At 42.9% G+C, this 17,476-nt stretch overlaps 1 protein-coding gene across 1 annotated transcript in view; it reads left to right on the plus strand.

The window, feature by feature from the left end:
• sema6bb (sema domain, transmembrane domain (TM), and cytoplasmic domain, (semaphorin) 6Bb) overlaps positions 1-17,476 on the plus strand; it is a 127,794-nt gene that overhangs the window by 79,397 nt on the left and 30,921 nt on the right. Inside the window, exons 11-15 of the mRNA XM_063466141.2 lie at positions 5,805-5,936; positions 6,918-7,067; positions 7,999-8,178; positions 10,683-10,823; positions 16,117-16,194. Of these exons, the coding sequence (XP_063322211.1) occupies positions 5,805-5,936; positions 6,918-7,067; positions 7,999-8,178; positions 10,683-10,823; positions 16,117-16,194 (681 nt within the window). The remainder of the gene's footprint in view (positions 1-5,804; positions 5,937-6,917; positions 7,068-7,998; positions 8,179-10,682; positions 10,824-16,116; positions 16,195-17,476) is intronic.

Genomic DNA, 17,476 nt, shown 5'->3' on the forward strand with positions numbered 1-17,476 from the left:
GGAGACTTAAGACCCCTGATTCTGGGCCTTTCCTTCATATGTGAAGAGCGCGGCCTGTACATTCGACCAGTGCAGACCTCCATGCTTTCAAAGAATCCACACGAGTCCTCTGGTTATAGAAAGTCCAGCTGTACTTGTTTCTTGGTGAGCTTATGGTATTTAAAGTCTTACTGAATGATCATTTAATAAATTATGCTCTTCATTAGAGTGAAAAAGCAGGATAAAGTAGGTTTGCACACATGAACAATGTCAAAATTGGTGAAAATGCTCAAGTCGAGACTCTAACTGTTGATCTTTTATATACAGAGTATGGTTGTGTCACAGACTCCTTTGTTCATTTTACATTTTTATGACACTGCTCTGTATTTTTTAGCTATGTTAAACTTTTGCCTTTGTATGAACTCAGTATGGGATGTTCAGGTGTGATATATAACTCAACATTGAGCTGTTTTTGTGAAATCACTGCTTATATTACATCATACTCGCAGCAGAACCTCAAAGGGACTGACTTCTGTAAACCTTTCTGCCTTTAAGTGCATTTTTTTTGCGGGTTGTTTATTTTTTTATAGATTTTTTTTTTATAAATGTGTGAATGAGGCCTGGGGTTCCTCTGCACATGTGTGTAGTCGCCGCTTTTGTGGACCACCATAGTTTGTATCTTCGCCGTCTCGGAGAGAAAGAGCAAGGTTTCCTACAAGCTCTGGAAAAACGAACGTGCCTGTGTTGGGGTGCAGAGGTCAGGATTGTGGAGTACAGAGTAATCTAAGACACATGGAATGCTTTCATGGAGGACAAAAGGGTGATTTGTTGAAAGACACGATTAAACTGAAGAACGCCGAGAGGAGGAGGGAGGAGGAGAGATGTTGCCCGGTAAGTGGGGGATTACTGCAGGCTGAGGGCATTAGCAGAGCCAAAGACAACACAAACTGTAACCCAGAAAAAGTGAGAAAAGAAAATGTAAGTCACAGCTGACTCAAAAGATGAGCCTTCGCAGTGTTTTTTTAATCCCATGTCTCTTTCCCCATACAGTTACAGTAATCTGCTTATCATGCTGCGTTTGAAGATGCTTTCACCGAGCACTTTGATGCTGTTTTTCTCGGCATTGTAAGACATCATCTTAGAACTAAGTCTGAGCCTAAATTGCTCTGAATGTTTGCGTCCTCCGAGCAGCAGAAGGATGAAATTCTATGACTATATTGCAGTCTAAGTGGCTCATATTATAGAGCGGGATTCAGTATAGTTTCTCTGTGATGGCCCACTCATGTTACACTACCTCAATGGCCTTTTGCTGTGTCTGCTAGTGCAAGCACTTTAAAGCACACACTTGGAAATGCTCGCAACTGCCTCCTTTTTGGTGCGATAGCAATCCAAACCTCTCACTGTAACGCCACAAGCAGCCTATCTGCCATCAATCAGTGGTCCCATTATAAGAATATCTTTATTTTTTAGAATATAATAGGGCTCTGTAGCAGCGGGCGCGGGAGGTGCACGGTGGGACAAGCACAGAGGAGACAAGTACATTTAAAAGGGAGAAAAGATAAAGAGGAGAAGAGACGGATGAGAAACTCAAGGACGAGGAAGTCAATAACGGACAGCACGTGCGTTCTCTGAGATCTAAAATTGTTTCATCAGCTGCATCTTATCTGCGTGTTTGGAAGGGCACCGCTGCGAGTGGGGGCCACTGCCTGCAGAGACAGATGGATGCTTTATACACACACAAACTCGCACACTCGGAAACATTCCCAGATAACAGCATTTACAGCTCACCAAAAGAAGCGCGCCGGCTAAATACACACACGCCCACACCTGCCTGCGCAACCTGCCGCTGGGCCCTGTTTTAAATAACCCGCAGCCGAGCCAGAGAGAAAAGGAGGTTCAGATGGACAGATAAAGAGGAAAGTAAACACAAAGAGATACAGAGAATGTGTGAGGTGATCTAAAAAAACCTCCCACTGTGGCCCACTGCGCAACACTGGCCAAGTGCTTGCCAGACAAATTGCTTTGGCTGGCAGCTTGCAGTGAAAACAGCACGAAGAAGGACCCGGGAGTGGAGGAAAGAGCCATTCTCTCCTGCTGTTTGGCCTGTGCAGCGTTGGACTGTAGCATGGGAATGAAGTCAGGGTTTTACAGTCTTCCCTGGACGCTCGGGAGTTACTCATCTCCACCTGTGAGCCACGTACTCCTGGAGTCATTTTACAGCTGCTCCACTGTTTTGGATCATTGTGGGATCATTTCATCTCCGTTTCCAGAACATAACATCACCCCAGGTTGCCAGTTCCTTTGTCGATCCAGCGCCGGAGCCCAGGGTCATTTCTCTCCCAACAGGAATGAAAGAGGAGTCCAGACTTCCTACCGACCCCCCTCCTGCACGCCTGATGCTCAAAAGGTCAAGGAAACATCAAACTTATGAGAAAGTGTAGGAGCTTTCTGGTAGCTGTGTTTCCTAGTTTATATAATAAATGATATATCTTTAAAAAAGAGCAGCAGGATGTCAAACTGAAGGGTTACCTGGGGCTGGTAATGAAAACAAACCATTCTCATTATTTTTATTTGTCGTTGTTTTGCCAGCTAAAAATGTCTATTTCTCCTGGAACAGACTGACAGCTCATTAGTTTTGTTATAACCGCCCAGGAATGGAAGAAAAATATTTTATGGAAAACAGAGTAAATCTGCTGCATCCTGAGAGCGGGAGGCCATGTTTGGGTTTGGTTGTAAAGAATCCCAGGGGTCGGACAGCAGGATGCCCCTGTGGGAAAACACAGCAGAGGAAGGGAAATGAGGAGGACAAGGAGCAGGAGGAGAACAGGTTTACGATGCCAGGATGCACAGCTGTGCAAGCTAGACCCCCTGGGTCTGCAAGCAGAGAAGGCACCAGAATACATTATAAGGCAGCTAGCTGTTTCTTGAGAAATGGGCAGTGGATAGGAACACGTAGCCATGGTTGTTTCACCCCAAACACAGAGAGTTTAAGAGCGAGGTTTGTTTGTCGCAATAGGCCACGGAGGTTAGGTTAGAGAGAAAACGAAAAATCCACAAGGACGTTGAAGGGAAAGATCAAGAGAAAGTATGAAAAACATAATTGTCAAAGTTCAGCAGCGTGGCGGGCAGGATGTGGACACAAATTAAGGACTCGTGAGACAAACGTTAAGTAAAGGGGAGCTTTAATGCTCAACTAATTCAGAAACACAAAAATATAAACTGTGGCTGAACTGGAATAAACAATCCCAAAACTAGGAATCTCAGGGAGACATGGAGCAAGGAAACACTCCCCAGAGGCAGGACACGACCAAGGACACAACCAAGGACAGGGAGACACTAAATACTCCTGGTATAATGAGGGGAGAGGATATAGGCAGGAACAGCTAACAGTAACAAACAAAACGACTCGAGGAAAGTAAAATTAAACACGAGACACAGAGAAGAACAATCACCAAAATAAAACAGGAAGAGAGACACAACCGAACAAAGAAAGACAACGAGACCAATGCAGAAACGAGGCCGTATGGGAACAAAAACGCAGAAAACTAAATACTGCAGTAACCAAGATACACAGTGACTCAAACATAAGCTAAGACTGAAAGGCAAAATACAAACAGAATGCTGGAGAATATAATAAATGGAAAATAGAAACGTTATAGGTGACATAACAAAAAGGCACAAATGATCCAAATGATAGAAGTTGAAAAGGTTCCAGTAAACCTTTTTTACCACATATTAGTCTTGACGGGAGCCTCTTGCCCAGTGACAGCCCACAGTTTCATCAGAAACCTCAGAAAAAAAGCTTTAAGCCTGTCTGTAGAAATGCTACAGGTTACAAATTTTATTTCTCTATTTTTTTTTACAAAATCATTTTTCTATATTTATACCGGAACAGAAATGTTATAACCCTGATGTAAAATCTATAAATGCATATATCCAAAGTCTCTGTAAGAGTTTAACCACCAATTAAAAGATTTTCCTTTCGTCCTGTAAAATCCTGGTGTCACGCGTCCATTCGGACGGTGTGAAAATATTTCAGGCTGTCAGTGAGTTTGTTAAACGGCGAGGAAGCCCTTCAGACTCCACAGAAGTCCTCTCAGACAAACATCACACGAGTCTTTGTAAGCCTTGACAGTCTGCCACTCAACACCAGCAAAGAAGGCAAATTTCAGCAGGCTGAAGGAAAGATGGAGATGTAAACAAAGGAAAAGCAGTCTCGAGTATGAGGGAGTAACTAGGAAAATTATTGGAAATGAATTTTGTGTGCGAGAAAAACACACACACTGACTTAAAAAAATACAAGTGGGAGAGACAAAGAGAATAAAAATAAGAGTGAGAATAATTAGGAGAGTTCTGTGAGATAAACAGCCCGAGGCTTTTTGGCTTGCTTCTGTCAGACACCGAGCCCTACACGGGCCAAGCCCAGTGACCTGCAGCGAGAGAGAAAAATAGAGCCGGGGGCTGGAGGGGCAGGCGAAGGTAGAGAAAGGAAGCCAAGCTGGCGCTGATGCAAAGCTGGCAGACGTGTCAAACATAACATCTGGTCCCTGCAGCCCCGCGAGAGACGCCGTATCGTCCACAGATACACCGGCAGCTCCGCCGTGCCGCCCGGGGTCGAGTCACATTCCTGCCTACGAACGATAAGTACCCAGGGAGACGGCGTGACCCGATCAAACGGCACATCGGGAGAGCGCGGCTCCCTACCGCAACCAAAATCCAGCCTTCAGGCGCTGCCGTTCCAAACAAACGCCGCGGCTTTCAAGGGGCACTCAACAGAAACGCCTCTCAGCTTGATGCAGTATCCTGGGTGCAAGCTTCAGAGACCCTCACATTCACCAGCTGGACATTTACTTTTGAAGGAAGCGTGAGAAGAGGAAATAAACAGACGGGGATTCTGTGGGTTTTATGTAGCAGCAGGTTCCAGGTGACTCAGTCTCAGGTTTTTTTAATGTGTGTGTGTATCTCTAAGGTATTAATACTGAGTCACTGTTCTCACACCACGCACTCCATTAGTCATTGATGAGGACACAGAGACTTCAGTGTGGAAGGAGGAAGCATGTTCAAAAACTCATTTCTTATCTCACCCTGACACTGCTCTCTTTACTCCTTTGTTCCGTAGTCGAAACGCAGAAACGTGGCCTTAGAAGTGAGTCTGACTTTGTGTGAATGTGTCTGTATTTGTTGGTTTTGTCAGTGTGTGTTTGCTCATGTCGAGTGTGGGACACAAATGCTTCTCAGAACAGATGCTCTGCGCCCTTTCGCTGGGTCCGCGAGTAGTTAAACAGCCTCTGCGGTGCACCAGGCGTTTTACTGTAACATTTTGTTGGGTTCGTTTCCTTTACAGGAATCTTCTGCCCCCTTTGTGAAGAGAAAATATTCAATGACTCACTTCCTGTTTGGTTTATATTTCAGGAATTCCAGCCAAGATCTTTTCACGGGCCTAATCTAGCTGTTGCATCCATCGCGTATCTATTCTTTGGACACAGAGTTGACAGCGTCTGTCTTACCCTGCTTCTCTCTTCGTCTCACTACAGATTTCCTTTGTGTTCCAGTAATGGATGTCAAAATATGAACAGCCCATATCCAATTTGTCATCTTTGCCGGGTGTCTGTCTCTTTCTCTTGTCACAATTGACTTTCTATATTTTAACTCTTTTCCTATTTCAAGTTTTTCCTATTTTTCAGTCGAGCTATAATCTACCTCATCTTCTCTTTTCCGTCACTTCTTCTTTCCGCGGCCTCGTTGGAACGTACAGCCTGCTGACACTGAGCCATTCTGTGTCAGTTCAAAGTGTTTTTATCAATCGCCCGTCTCTGTCTCTGTAGCATTCCAGGTTCGGCGGTGTGCGCCTTTGACATGGAGCAGCTGGCTGCTGTGTTTGATGGAAGGTTTAAGGAGCAGAAATCACCAGAGTCTATTTGGACGCCTGTTCCAGATGAAGTCATCCCAAAACCAAGGTGCAGATGGCGGTAATCAATTTGTGCACCTGTGTTCGAGTTGTTATCAAAGAATGATCAGGGAAAAACCTGCGTTGTAAAGTTTTGTTTTGAAGTCAGAGTTGGCCGTAAGACTCTTTGGAAAATGTGTTTTGCAGGTTGTCGTTCGTGGGTAGGGTTTCATCCCCAAAGGGCATATAGACAATGCAAAGTAACATGAGTGAATTTTACTCCTGGGTCTTTCAGTCAGGAACACTTTGGGAAAAATGGAGGATTGTTATTCCATCTGCAGCGAATTATATATGGCAGTGTGGTTTTGTTCTGAGCTTCTTCCTCTCACACACACTGAAAGCCTAAAATGGGGATGCAGCAAAAACCCCAAGCATAGACAAAAGCAGGCTTAGCATTAAATGGGGAATAGCTGGGATTTCAATGTCTGGGTCTCAAAGTGGCTTGCAGAGAACTGGAGGCAGGAGGGGGCAGTGTAAATTATGCAGCCTTTATAAGATTTCCCAGTTTTAATGTAGGGTGTCTACATTATACTAAAAAATGCCTTGAGGAGACTGTTGTGATTTTGTGCTATATAAATTAAATTTGAATCGACCAATCAGATGGAAGTGTCCCAGCTGAACCCTCAGCTGATGTGGCCTGTGAACTAAAGCTACGGTTGTGCTTTTTATATGATTAAATAAGTAGGAAGAACAAAAGTCTGGTTATACACACTGAAGCAGAAAAATCCCTTATCACAAGGATAAAGCTTGTTGTCCTCCAATCTATGTCTTGTGCTCGTGCTTATCTGTCACTTTATTTATACTTTATATGTCAGGTCCTTTTAACTGAATCAGATCAGTATGTTTTTGAAAAAAAAAAAAGGATATTCGTCTGAGTGTGAGACACTCAGACTGTCTAGACTGCTTAATTATATAATACTATCTTTACTGAGGATGGATTCAGAAACATTATATACTTTGTGCTTAACATGCTTAATCTTATTTTCCCCAGACCCGGTGGTTGTGCCGTTCAAGGATCCAAGTTTAATTCTTCTAACTCCTTCCCCGATGAGATGTTAAATTTTGTGAAGACCCATCCTCTGATGGATGAAGCAGTCCCATCACTGGGACAACGACCCTGGATAGTGAGAACCATGGTCAGGTGAGACGGTCTGAGCATGACTACTATAATACTCACTCAGACTGCATAAATATCTCTTTGCAACATAATGGTGAGACATTTGATTTATTATATCTGTCCAGTTGGAAATATGTCCATACATATAATATATATGGACATATTTCATTTTCCCAGCGATTCCGTGTTCAACTGTAGCAGCTAAAACAAATTAAATCTGTCGTACTCAAAACTGTTTGTTTTGTAACCAAAGTTGAAAATGAACGAAACTGGGGGTGCACATTAATTAAGCTTTAACAGTTCAAGTCGCAACAGTTAATTAGAGGAGATGCGGTGTGTATGAGATGTGAAACGGCCTGTAACCCTGTATATTTACATGAACTCCTCCCTTTGTTGAAGTTATGTTGGTTGCTGTTAAAGCCTGTGGTAGCAGGCAAGCAGCTGTGACCCATCAAGTCCCACATAAATACTTGTGCCTGCCCCCCCCGCCTCCCACTGTCTACCGTACGGAGTCCCACAGCCACCAGGGGATTATGGGGACCGGGTGCACGAGGAATATTAAACACCCGGCACAACATGGCTTCTATTCTCATCTACTTACTCACACACACAGAACTCTGTGTGGATCAGCAGCACTCTGCTATTGTCCTAGGACAAACCCATTTACTTGACTAATATTATTAATGTCTGAAACGTCTGGCGTAATTAGTTTATTATGCAAATTTGATGAGCGGTTTCTTCTCTAAGGAATTCATATCATTTTGCAGTGACTCGAGTGAAAATGGCATATCACGATTTAAATTCACACCAGGCCGTATTTTACACCTAAACCAATAATTTGTAATGCACTTAAATCATAAACTCACCTCCAGAAGCTACTTTGTGGAAGTGAGTCTCAAATGAGCTGCACAGCACCGTGGCATTAACGCAGCGCTCTGTTTCCCCTGCGGTTCAGGTACCAGCTGAATAAGATGGTGGTGGATACCGAGGCCGGGCCCTACAGAAACCGCACCGTCCTCTTCCTCGGCTCAAGCAGAGGGACCATCCTCAAGTTTCTCATCATGCCCAACCAGGATAATACCGTTACCAATAGCAACATCTTCCTGGAAGAACTGGAGGGCTTCAACCCCGATAAGTAAGCGAGTACAACAAAGCATGATCTGATTAAGAATTACACACGTGTTTTGGACTGTTAGAAGAACAGTTTTTGGATGTAGATGTGAATAATGTGTGATGAAGACTGCTGGCTGGTTTCTTTCATTAAAAATGAGCCGTTTTCACACATGAACTCGTCGGGCGTCGGGGGATTTAGGTGAGGACAACGTCTGAAGCTGTCCTTTTCCACATGGAGCACACTTCAGACATGTCCTCACTGGAAATACTCCATTTGGTTCAGGCGGCGTCTTTGCTTTTCCCACACGAGTGCAAATAAGTGCAAATGGACATCAGATGGACTGCATCGGACTCTTTCATGCACTTCCACTGAGTGATGCATGGTGAAGTTCAGGGCTCCAGTGCATGTGTGAAGACAGTTTATATCTCATCCGTGCGTGATGTATAGTACGTGACATGTTAATCAGGAAGCTTTAAAGTTGCTGTTTTCCTTGTGTGACTAACTACCCGCAGGCAGACTTGGTATTTGTTATATAGACACGAAAGTGAAGAATTTCTTTATTATTCCTTTAAGGCACAAACCTGGGTTGTGCGAGAGCTTGGCGTGGAACAGCTCGTAAATAGATGACGCAGGTCGAGGGAAGGAAGGGGTTAAGTGACATCTAGCTTTGATGTATACGCAGCGCGGGGAGCCGGGGAGGTGATGTGGCTCTTACTAAAAGAGGCGCTGCAAGGGGAGACAAAAGCACTTGTCTCGGAAACACGGCGAATCATACAGAAAAGCTCACCTACTCTTTGTGTGATGTACGTAATTGTGGCAGATGTGAGGAGATGAAATGGCCTGCAGAGAATAGGAATTAGGCAAACAGAAAAGAAAAGCGGTTAATGTTCATTATCGAGAAATCTCAACATGTTCTAACGAGCCTGAGAAGAGCAGCATTAGTGAGAAAACATCAGTAATGAAACGATGATAAAATCACACTATCTTTAATCTTGACCAAAGTTACAGATTGTCAGGAAAATTGACCCCTTATCTTCAGACTGCAGCTGAATCACGTTTAATATCTGGATCTTGGCAGAAGATCGGAGTAGATTGGGCTTCTTGATCCGTTCTAATTAGCATTTTGCACGAGGCGCGCAGCTTTGAGGCTCCTCTGAATGCCCATCATTACGTAATGAACACAGGGTACAATAGCCTTTCAGTCTTCTTTTTGTTCTTTGTTGAGATGGTGGATGACTCCGGGCTGGGAGGGGGGGTTGCCTCACAGATGCACGCAGCTTTGGCTGGTGATTATCTTTTACCGAGGCTAATTAGAGTCATTTAAAAAACAAAGTACATGTTTCTAAACACGAGCTTTCTGTTTTAGCTAATTGTGCTCACTGATATATGCCATTTTTTTTCCTGTGGAAACAAAGTATTATTCCTTCAACCAACAGACTGGCAACACAATCCCATCTCCTCACACGGTTTCACTTGTTATTCATGTATCTACCACTCTCTTTTCTTTTTCCATCTCCCCCCAAACACCAATTTCTGTCAGATGTGACAAAGTGGGGGACAGAGATGATGGCAAGTGAAATGAGAGGGCCCTGTGAATAAGCTTATGTGGACTGGAGTCATTTGGTGCGCACGGTGAGGTGAGCTCTCCGGGCTTTCACAGCAGGGATCCAGCTAATCAGGAGACGGAGCACTACCACATCATTTTTTTTTCTGCAGACCGCAGACTCACCTTATATCCACAGACAAAACAGGTCACACAGAAACAGGGCAGCTAACATAGTTCTCACTTAAGAAGTCATCACAGAAAAAAAACACTGACCTGTGATAGGTCGGCTTCCACAGTGAACCAAGCAATCACCTAAAATCACCGAATGTCTTTCATGTTCTCTTTACCAGACTCTTTTTTTGCCTTTTTCCTACATTTGTTAGCTGCGTGATCTTTTCTTCACCTTCACTGCCCCCCCCCCCCCCCCCCCCCCTCTCCCTTTTGTGATATTGGCTGTGAAGAATTGACTCACAGCTTGGCCTTAGCAGAATGATAGATTCTTCTTAATGACTGTGGGCCCGCTGCAATGCTATTACCATAAACCATCCAGATACAACTCATGCATGAGTGCACATGTGCATAAAAAGGTATAAATCAGCTGCGTGAAGGCAGGTCGGTGCCAGCTATCGCAGCTCTAAGTGCCAATTAGATAAGATTCAGCTCCTGGTGCTGGATTTGATGGCCAGCCGACCCCTCGAACTTCTATAATCAGCGCCGTGGATTTTTGGGTTGATACTATAACATCTACACGCATGGTCTCTTTAATCAATTACTTTTTTATTATGGCTTTTATTTATAAAGCTGTTTATGTTTGGCCGTGTTTCATATTTGGTCATTAGGGAGTTTTTTTTCCAGCTGTAAAGCTAAGAGTGGGGTCAGAGGTTTAATGTGCTGCCTCGGTCTGGTAATTGAAATTGTGTAATTCTAAAAAATAATTTTTTTATGTGTGTCTGCATCTGTGTGTGTGTGCTCGTTGCAGGTGTGCTGAGGACTCTCTGCAGGCCAGGCAGCTGTTGTCCCTGACTCTAGACCGGATGAGCCACACTCTGCTCCTCGCCTTCCCGTCCTGTGTGGTCAGAGTACCAGTGGCACGATGCCAGCTTTACTCCCGATGCATGAAGTAAGCCTCCGACAAAAAACGTTCACATAATAACAAAGAAGGGCAGCGGGGCAAAGATGAGATGTTAGGTGACCCTCGAGGAACCATCTGGCCTTCACAAGTGTCCTTCTTCCAGCTGCAGCTGTAGCAGACCCGACTTTGCTGCAATGATAACACAATATTAGAACTTCTGCCGCTTTGCCCTTGAGCAAGATGGCAATCTGTTAAATGCAGCACAGTAAAACGAGTCAAACTTTAATAAAATAGGCGAATAAGTTGGCATAAAATCAAGTGAAAGCTTTTAATGTAATAAATTCAATTAAAATAGTGGTGTATTATTTTTGTTTTACTCTGTCGTGTGCAGCATAATTTTACTTTCTAATAATATTACCTAATCTAATATTACCTAATAATAATTGCTGATAATGCAATACATGATATTTTAACTTGATAACAGAGTAGTAATGATGTGAACGAGTCCTCCCAGAAAAGCGAACCTTACGTGGCAAACACTTCCAAAACCCAACGACCAAACACTTCCACAAATCCCCAAATCCCAAAAGGCCAGCACCAGAAAGTCCAGATTGAAATGTCCTTGCAGTGACCAACTTGAGTGAGCAACATCCTCAACCTCTTGGCAACCAACCGAGATCACAAGGTGATTACACCTGCTGGGAGGCAAAAGTGCGGATCATCTGCAGTGTGTGTGTTCGCAGTAAGGAACTCGACTCAGCTCTCAGCAAACTGCTTGTATTCTGGTTTTATTAAAGCAAAGTCGCCCGTGTCATATATCAGCATCCTGCAGCAACTACCTTTGTGAATTTCTGCTTCACATCTGTGAGGTTTTGAGTCGACTCTGAATGTTAGTTAATGCGAAGTTCTGTGTTTGCAGACGTCAACAGATTTATGATTTGCACTGATTTATCGCAGTTGATTGCGATGCATGTAATTGCCAACTTGACTCCACTTTACTGCAAACTGATAGCAGACTGAGTTAGCGTCTTATTGCCACACAAATGTGCTTTGAACACGAAAACTCACTGCGAGTGGTTGCAGACCTGGTCCACATCTTTGAAGCAAAGAGGAAAAAGGAAAAGAGAAGTGCCAGATACGGTAGCTGCGGTCACACAGCAGTCATCACCTCAGCTAATGTGAGTTAGCGACTGGTCTTGGTGCTGTTTGGAGCATTTTAAATGCTTCTTTGCTGTTAATTGTGCTCACAGATCATCTAAAAAAATCTGTGCTCAGTCTGGCTTTCAATGAGTAAAATTAAAGCTTAATTTTTGTTCTGTTTCAGCACTATTTAGTAGTTGTGAATCCTTACAGTGTACAGAATCCTTGTAAAGCAAGCTCGTTACTCTTTAGCTAGTAACTTAGCACCCAACCCTCCTGATCACTCTGTTCATCACTACATTTTAGATTATGGGAATGAACAGTGAAGAAGCTGGATTTCTGGAAGCCTGGCTGTGCTGCAATTAAACATAAAGATTTATTCAAAGCAAGGCTGTTTCACCTGCACACACCCACACAGTCTGCACACTGGAGAGAATCACACTTCAGTCTAGTTGCCCGTGGCTGTGGCCCTTCAGAGTCCACTGACACAGTAACACAGACTGGTACACACTCTGGTACATGAGGCGTGCAGTTGTGTTCACTGAACCAGGTGAGTCGTACAAGCGTGTAATGCACATTAAGAAAGCACTCGCATGCTTTCTGAGGTGTGTATGGTGCGTGCACTTTTATTTTCGATGTGTGTATGAGAGTTAATTTTCTGTGTGCAAATAGGTTAAATATTTCTTAGTCATGCTTCGCTGGCTTCAAGTGTATTTTTTTTAACCTTTGAAGAATATTTTTGAGCACTTTGAATTTGGTTCAGTGTGATGACAGTTGATGTGCAGATTCCTTTCCACCTGACTTTAATCCTGTTTGATATGCTTGCATTTTTAAATAAAATCTTCAGTATTTCATAGTAACAGCTCGGCTTTATGCTGTGTGCCGAGCGTACAGCTGGATCTTTTGATGTCGTTTAACTCTGGCTCATTAAGCTCTGGTGCAGAATATCATTAAAGGTGCATGCAGAGTCTTCCCCTGCTGGTCATTAGAAAGAAGACAGTCTTAAGGTTTAAAAGACTTTGTGCTTGCTTCATTTTGCAGACTCTAAACCTACGCCCATCTTTTACACCATCTGTCCTTAACTTTTGCATCTTTGCTGTTGCTGTCCCGGTAGCTTGGTAAAAAGGAAGACTGCCGGCTGGTTTGGTGCTGCAGATATAGCTGTACCTATAATATTTGTCTAAATACACCTTAGTAAGTTTCCCCTTGAAGACGCCTTTAGTCACCGTCAGCTTCTGCCATGATTCTGGCTGATATTTGACGATTTTTCTTGGCAGAATTGGTAAAGTTCTCTAAATCAGATGGTTTCCTGGCACAGACCCGGCTTCTAAGAGCCGTCCTCTGATTTCATTAGCTTTGGGAAGGCCATTCCAGAAGCTTAATGTTAGCCTGCTTTATCCACTCCCCAACCAGCTCTGATGTGTTTTTGGGATCATTGTCCGGTTGGAACACCTGACTGTGTTTCAGTCATCTAGCTGCTGATAGGAGGTAGTCCAATTCTCCCTCTGAGATCTTCACTAAATTCTTTGGACTTTCCCATGGTTCTGAGTTTTGGTCAGTCCAATGAGTGCTGTCAAACAAATTCTCTTAACGCTGCAAAGAGAAAACGTAATTGGCCTAGGCCTTGTCAAGTTAAAAGATACTGTTGAGCCATCAGCCATAATGTTGAGCTTGTGTGGATTAGAGACATCTGAAACCAATTCAGACTTTTTTTTAAAATAAAAAAGCCATTAAAGATATATGCTCTGGAAAATGAACAGTTCAAAGAAATCACCAAAAAAGGAAAAATTACCAGACATATATATATTTAGATATCTCTAAATATGTGGTTTAGATGAATACTCTTACCCGAAATATGACTAGTGTTATTGACACCAGTTTTGTTTAAAACTTAGAGTCTTTCGGACACTTTTTTGGCAGTCTGTGGCGTTTGTGGTTTTGTCAGCATTACATTATCAGTGGAGCTGTGAGCAGGGGAGATTTGTTGCTGCACTCAAGGACATGCCATTTTATTTTTAGAGATGGAGTAAGCAATTTTTCAGAAAGTTTGACATTTGAACTTAGCAGCCAAATAAACACACTCCTCCCTTCACTGCTCCAAATTCATGGGCGTGCATTGCTAGGACAATGACATTTAGCAACTGAGTTAGCTGACACAAGGAGAAATGTTCCAGACTTTGAATGTTGACTTCTTTTTGTCATAGCTAAAACACACAAACACGCCGTTCAAAGTGCAAGAGAGTAAAAAGCACCAAGTTAGTTGTTTAGATTTTTAGAAGGTTTTCACAGGGGAACCATTAAAGGTGCCTCCTGTTCCCCACCGTAACCAAAGCCAGCAACTAATGTGACCTCCTGCCAACCACTGCAAAACGTCCCGGTGAGCTGGTGCCGGTCAGCAGCTTTATAGGGAAAAATATTTGAAAGTCACATTTTTACTACATATGCTTTGTAAACAGTTCCTGCAAGCTTGCCTCACATCTGGCTCTTGTGCTGGCTTTCTCTACATTCGCCTAATTACGGACAAGACCGAAAACATGCCCACAAATGAACCAAAGCATGTGCACAAACACTTTTTCCTCTTTGTGGTTATTCATCGGCTGTTTTCCTGTCTGGAAATGTGCAGGGATTCACAGTGATGTCCTGCACACACAGTCTGTGCACATGGAATAACTTCCCCTGTGGCTGGTTGGCTGGAGTAGTGACGTGTGGGCCGGTCCAAGCCACTTTGTTTTGTTCCCACTGAGAGAGCCAGGACTTTTTTTCTGTGAACACACAGAGTGAATTTGAAGTGTACTGGAATATTTTGGCTGACTTTACCTTGAAGAGAATTAGTAAAAATATGAAGTGAGTGATAGTGTTAACATATCTAATTTATGACTCATGTTTTCGAAAGTCAAATTTAGAAGAAAAACCTCAGGCAGTGCTGATACTGAGAATCCGTTTTGGTGAAGGTTGCTGTTGAAAAGCTCAGATCTCTGCTGAGACTCCCACAGTCTCCTAAAAAGTCTTAAATTAAGGTCCCTTTGCACAGCATTCAGCTCCATGATCAGAACATTTACGAAAGACTTATTTGGACCATTTTATCAAATTGTCACCTTGTTAAACATCAAGAATTCAGTTTCAGTCTTTCAGGAAGTGTTTTTTAAGCGCCCGTCCCTCCTCACAGCTCTGTTATTAGCTTGCTCTCTATTGATTTTTCTCAAAAATGACAAAATATTCACTGCACTGAACAACATCAAACACGTTTTACAGGCTGTAAAACTTGAAGGTCAGTGACTTTCAAGGAGATGGAAATCCATCTAAAAAATTCACACCATCACTCCTAATTATCGGTATTTGCTTTATTCGGGATTCAGTTAAGAAAAAAGTAATCAGGAGATATTTTATGACAAGCAGTTTTTAGTTAGCGTGAGCACAGTATGGTCTAATCCATGAGCAAACCAGCAGAAAGATAAGCAGGGTGATGGCTAATGAAAGTCAGTTAACTGCAGTTATAGTCACAATCTGCAAATCTAGCAGTGAAGCTTCCTTAACGCTTCCCCCAAACAGACGGCGTTTGATGACCTCCCCTGTACCCTTTTCCAAAGGTAGCTGCATACTCAGAGATCAACATCACTAACTTGCGATGCACACCCAGTTATTTTGTTCTATGACAGGCCTGAAATATGACAGAAACTACTCGGATCAGAAGAGAGAAACATGGGTTACTCTCAGTAAGAGTTAAATTTGTAATATCAAAGAAATATCCAAACACAGATTTCTTTTTATTGAATTTATTCACTCTAACAGCGTGCTTTATTACAGACTCCTCTTTGCTCCCCTCTAGTTTCTCCGACAGTGGACTCTGATTGTTAGCTACGTTACCTGTGCAGGTGTTTTCAGTTTGCATCATTGTTACAATCATGTCATGTTTGTCTTTTAGAATGAAAGTGGAAAGAAATGAGCTAACATAAACATGCACAGCTAATATGAATAAAACTGTAACGCATTACCTCACCAGTGTGATTTTCCGTGAGCCATATTGAATAGATTGTTATCAGCTGCTTCATGACATCATCAGTCTCTGTGTTTAGTTGCTGTTTTGACCCAGAGACCCCTTTAAGGCAGCAGCTGCACACCGTGCACTTACGGGGACCAAAGTAGAACTGGGAACCTTTTCGGGGTTCAGGCAGTCAAATAATTTGTTTCCTCTCCTCTGCAGGAACTGCATCGCCTCCAGGGACCCTTACTGTGGCTGGACCAGAGGAAGCACCTGCTCTTTCCTCAGACCTGGAACCAGGTACGGCATCCTTCTTTCTTTTTTTCGTGTATTTACAACACCACAGCATACACTGCTCACTTTTATATTTAAAACAAATTCTTTGACACACTGTTTCTTTAAGGTATTTTTTTCTTTATGTCGCTCTGAAGCTCTGTGTGTGCTTTTCCTGCAGTTTTTCTCTGATCTGCTGCTTTGATCCAACTTGTTTTCCTTTGAATTTCTTTTTACTTTTATCACTCCTCAAGGTTACTTTTCTGACAGCAGACCACCCATGGAGACCATGCATTTTTTTTCTTAAGTGTGGAAGTGGCTGGGTTTTATTTGCAATGATTTATATTTATAAGTGACATCTGTGCCCTCGGAGTAACCTCTCCACGTACATGACAGCATCACAGTTATTGTGGTGCTCATAAAATGTGTACGTGTTTAGCTGGATTCGATGTTTTTGCATGTTTCTCTGTTTTCTGCGCAGCACACGCACACAGAGCGTTGTCTACATGAATGTGTGTGTGTGTGTGAAGTGCAGCGGCCTCTCTTGACAGCTCACCTCCAGTTGTGGCTGTTTCCTTCCAGAGAAATCAGATTTCTCTTTAGTCAAGCTGCTTATTGAATTAGGCTTTCAAACACAGGTGTAGTGCCAGCCGAACAGGCAACACAGGCCTTAAAGACCACCCCGGGCTGCCTGCTTATACTATTATAGGCCTCTATGTTGGTCTTGATTTGATTTACCAAGGGCGGTCAACTCGGCAATCGATTCTGCATTGAGTTACCGTGGATTTCCTCTTTGTGGAATAATGCAACCTCTCTTTCCAAACCGGTGCGAGAGGAGAGCTCAGCAGCTCGTGTTGTTAGATGCAGTTTCTGAGGGAGAGCTGTTTTGTAGTTTAAATAAAGCTAGAGCGATCAGGATTTGCTTCTGCCAACAAGAATTTTGTGACAATTCAATATATTGTTTTCCCGTAAACCACCAATTTAGTCTTTTGTCAGTTGTACCGACCAACATTTTCAAAATACATCAAGTGTCCACTCGTGATTACCACCGACCAGTTTTTATACGTCTGTCTTAATTATTTGCACAATGAAGCATCAATAAAAGCAAAGCAGCGTAATGACAACAACAACAAAATGAAAAGCGGATAGTGCAGTGAAATTAAAAAAGCCCATAGGAGGTTAGAAAAGAAATCATGTTCAAAATTAATTAATCGACATTGTTTCTAAAATAAAATGGAAAATATTTGGTAACAAAACACTACAGAAACAGTGTGTGTCGGGGGCTGGGGGCATTTTTAACTGGCACATT

This window comes from Pelmatolapia mariae, linkage group LG23 (assembly GCF_036321145.2).
Source record: "Pelmatolapia mariae isolate MD_Pm_ZW linkage group LG23, Pm_UMD_F_2, whole genome shotgun sequence".
Lineage (NCBI taxonomy): Eukaryota > Metazoa > Chordata > Actinopteri > Cichliformes > Cichlidae > Pelmatolapia > Pelmatolapia mariae.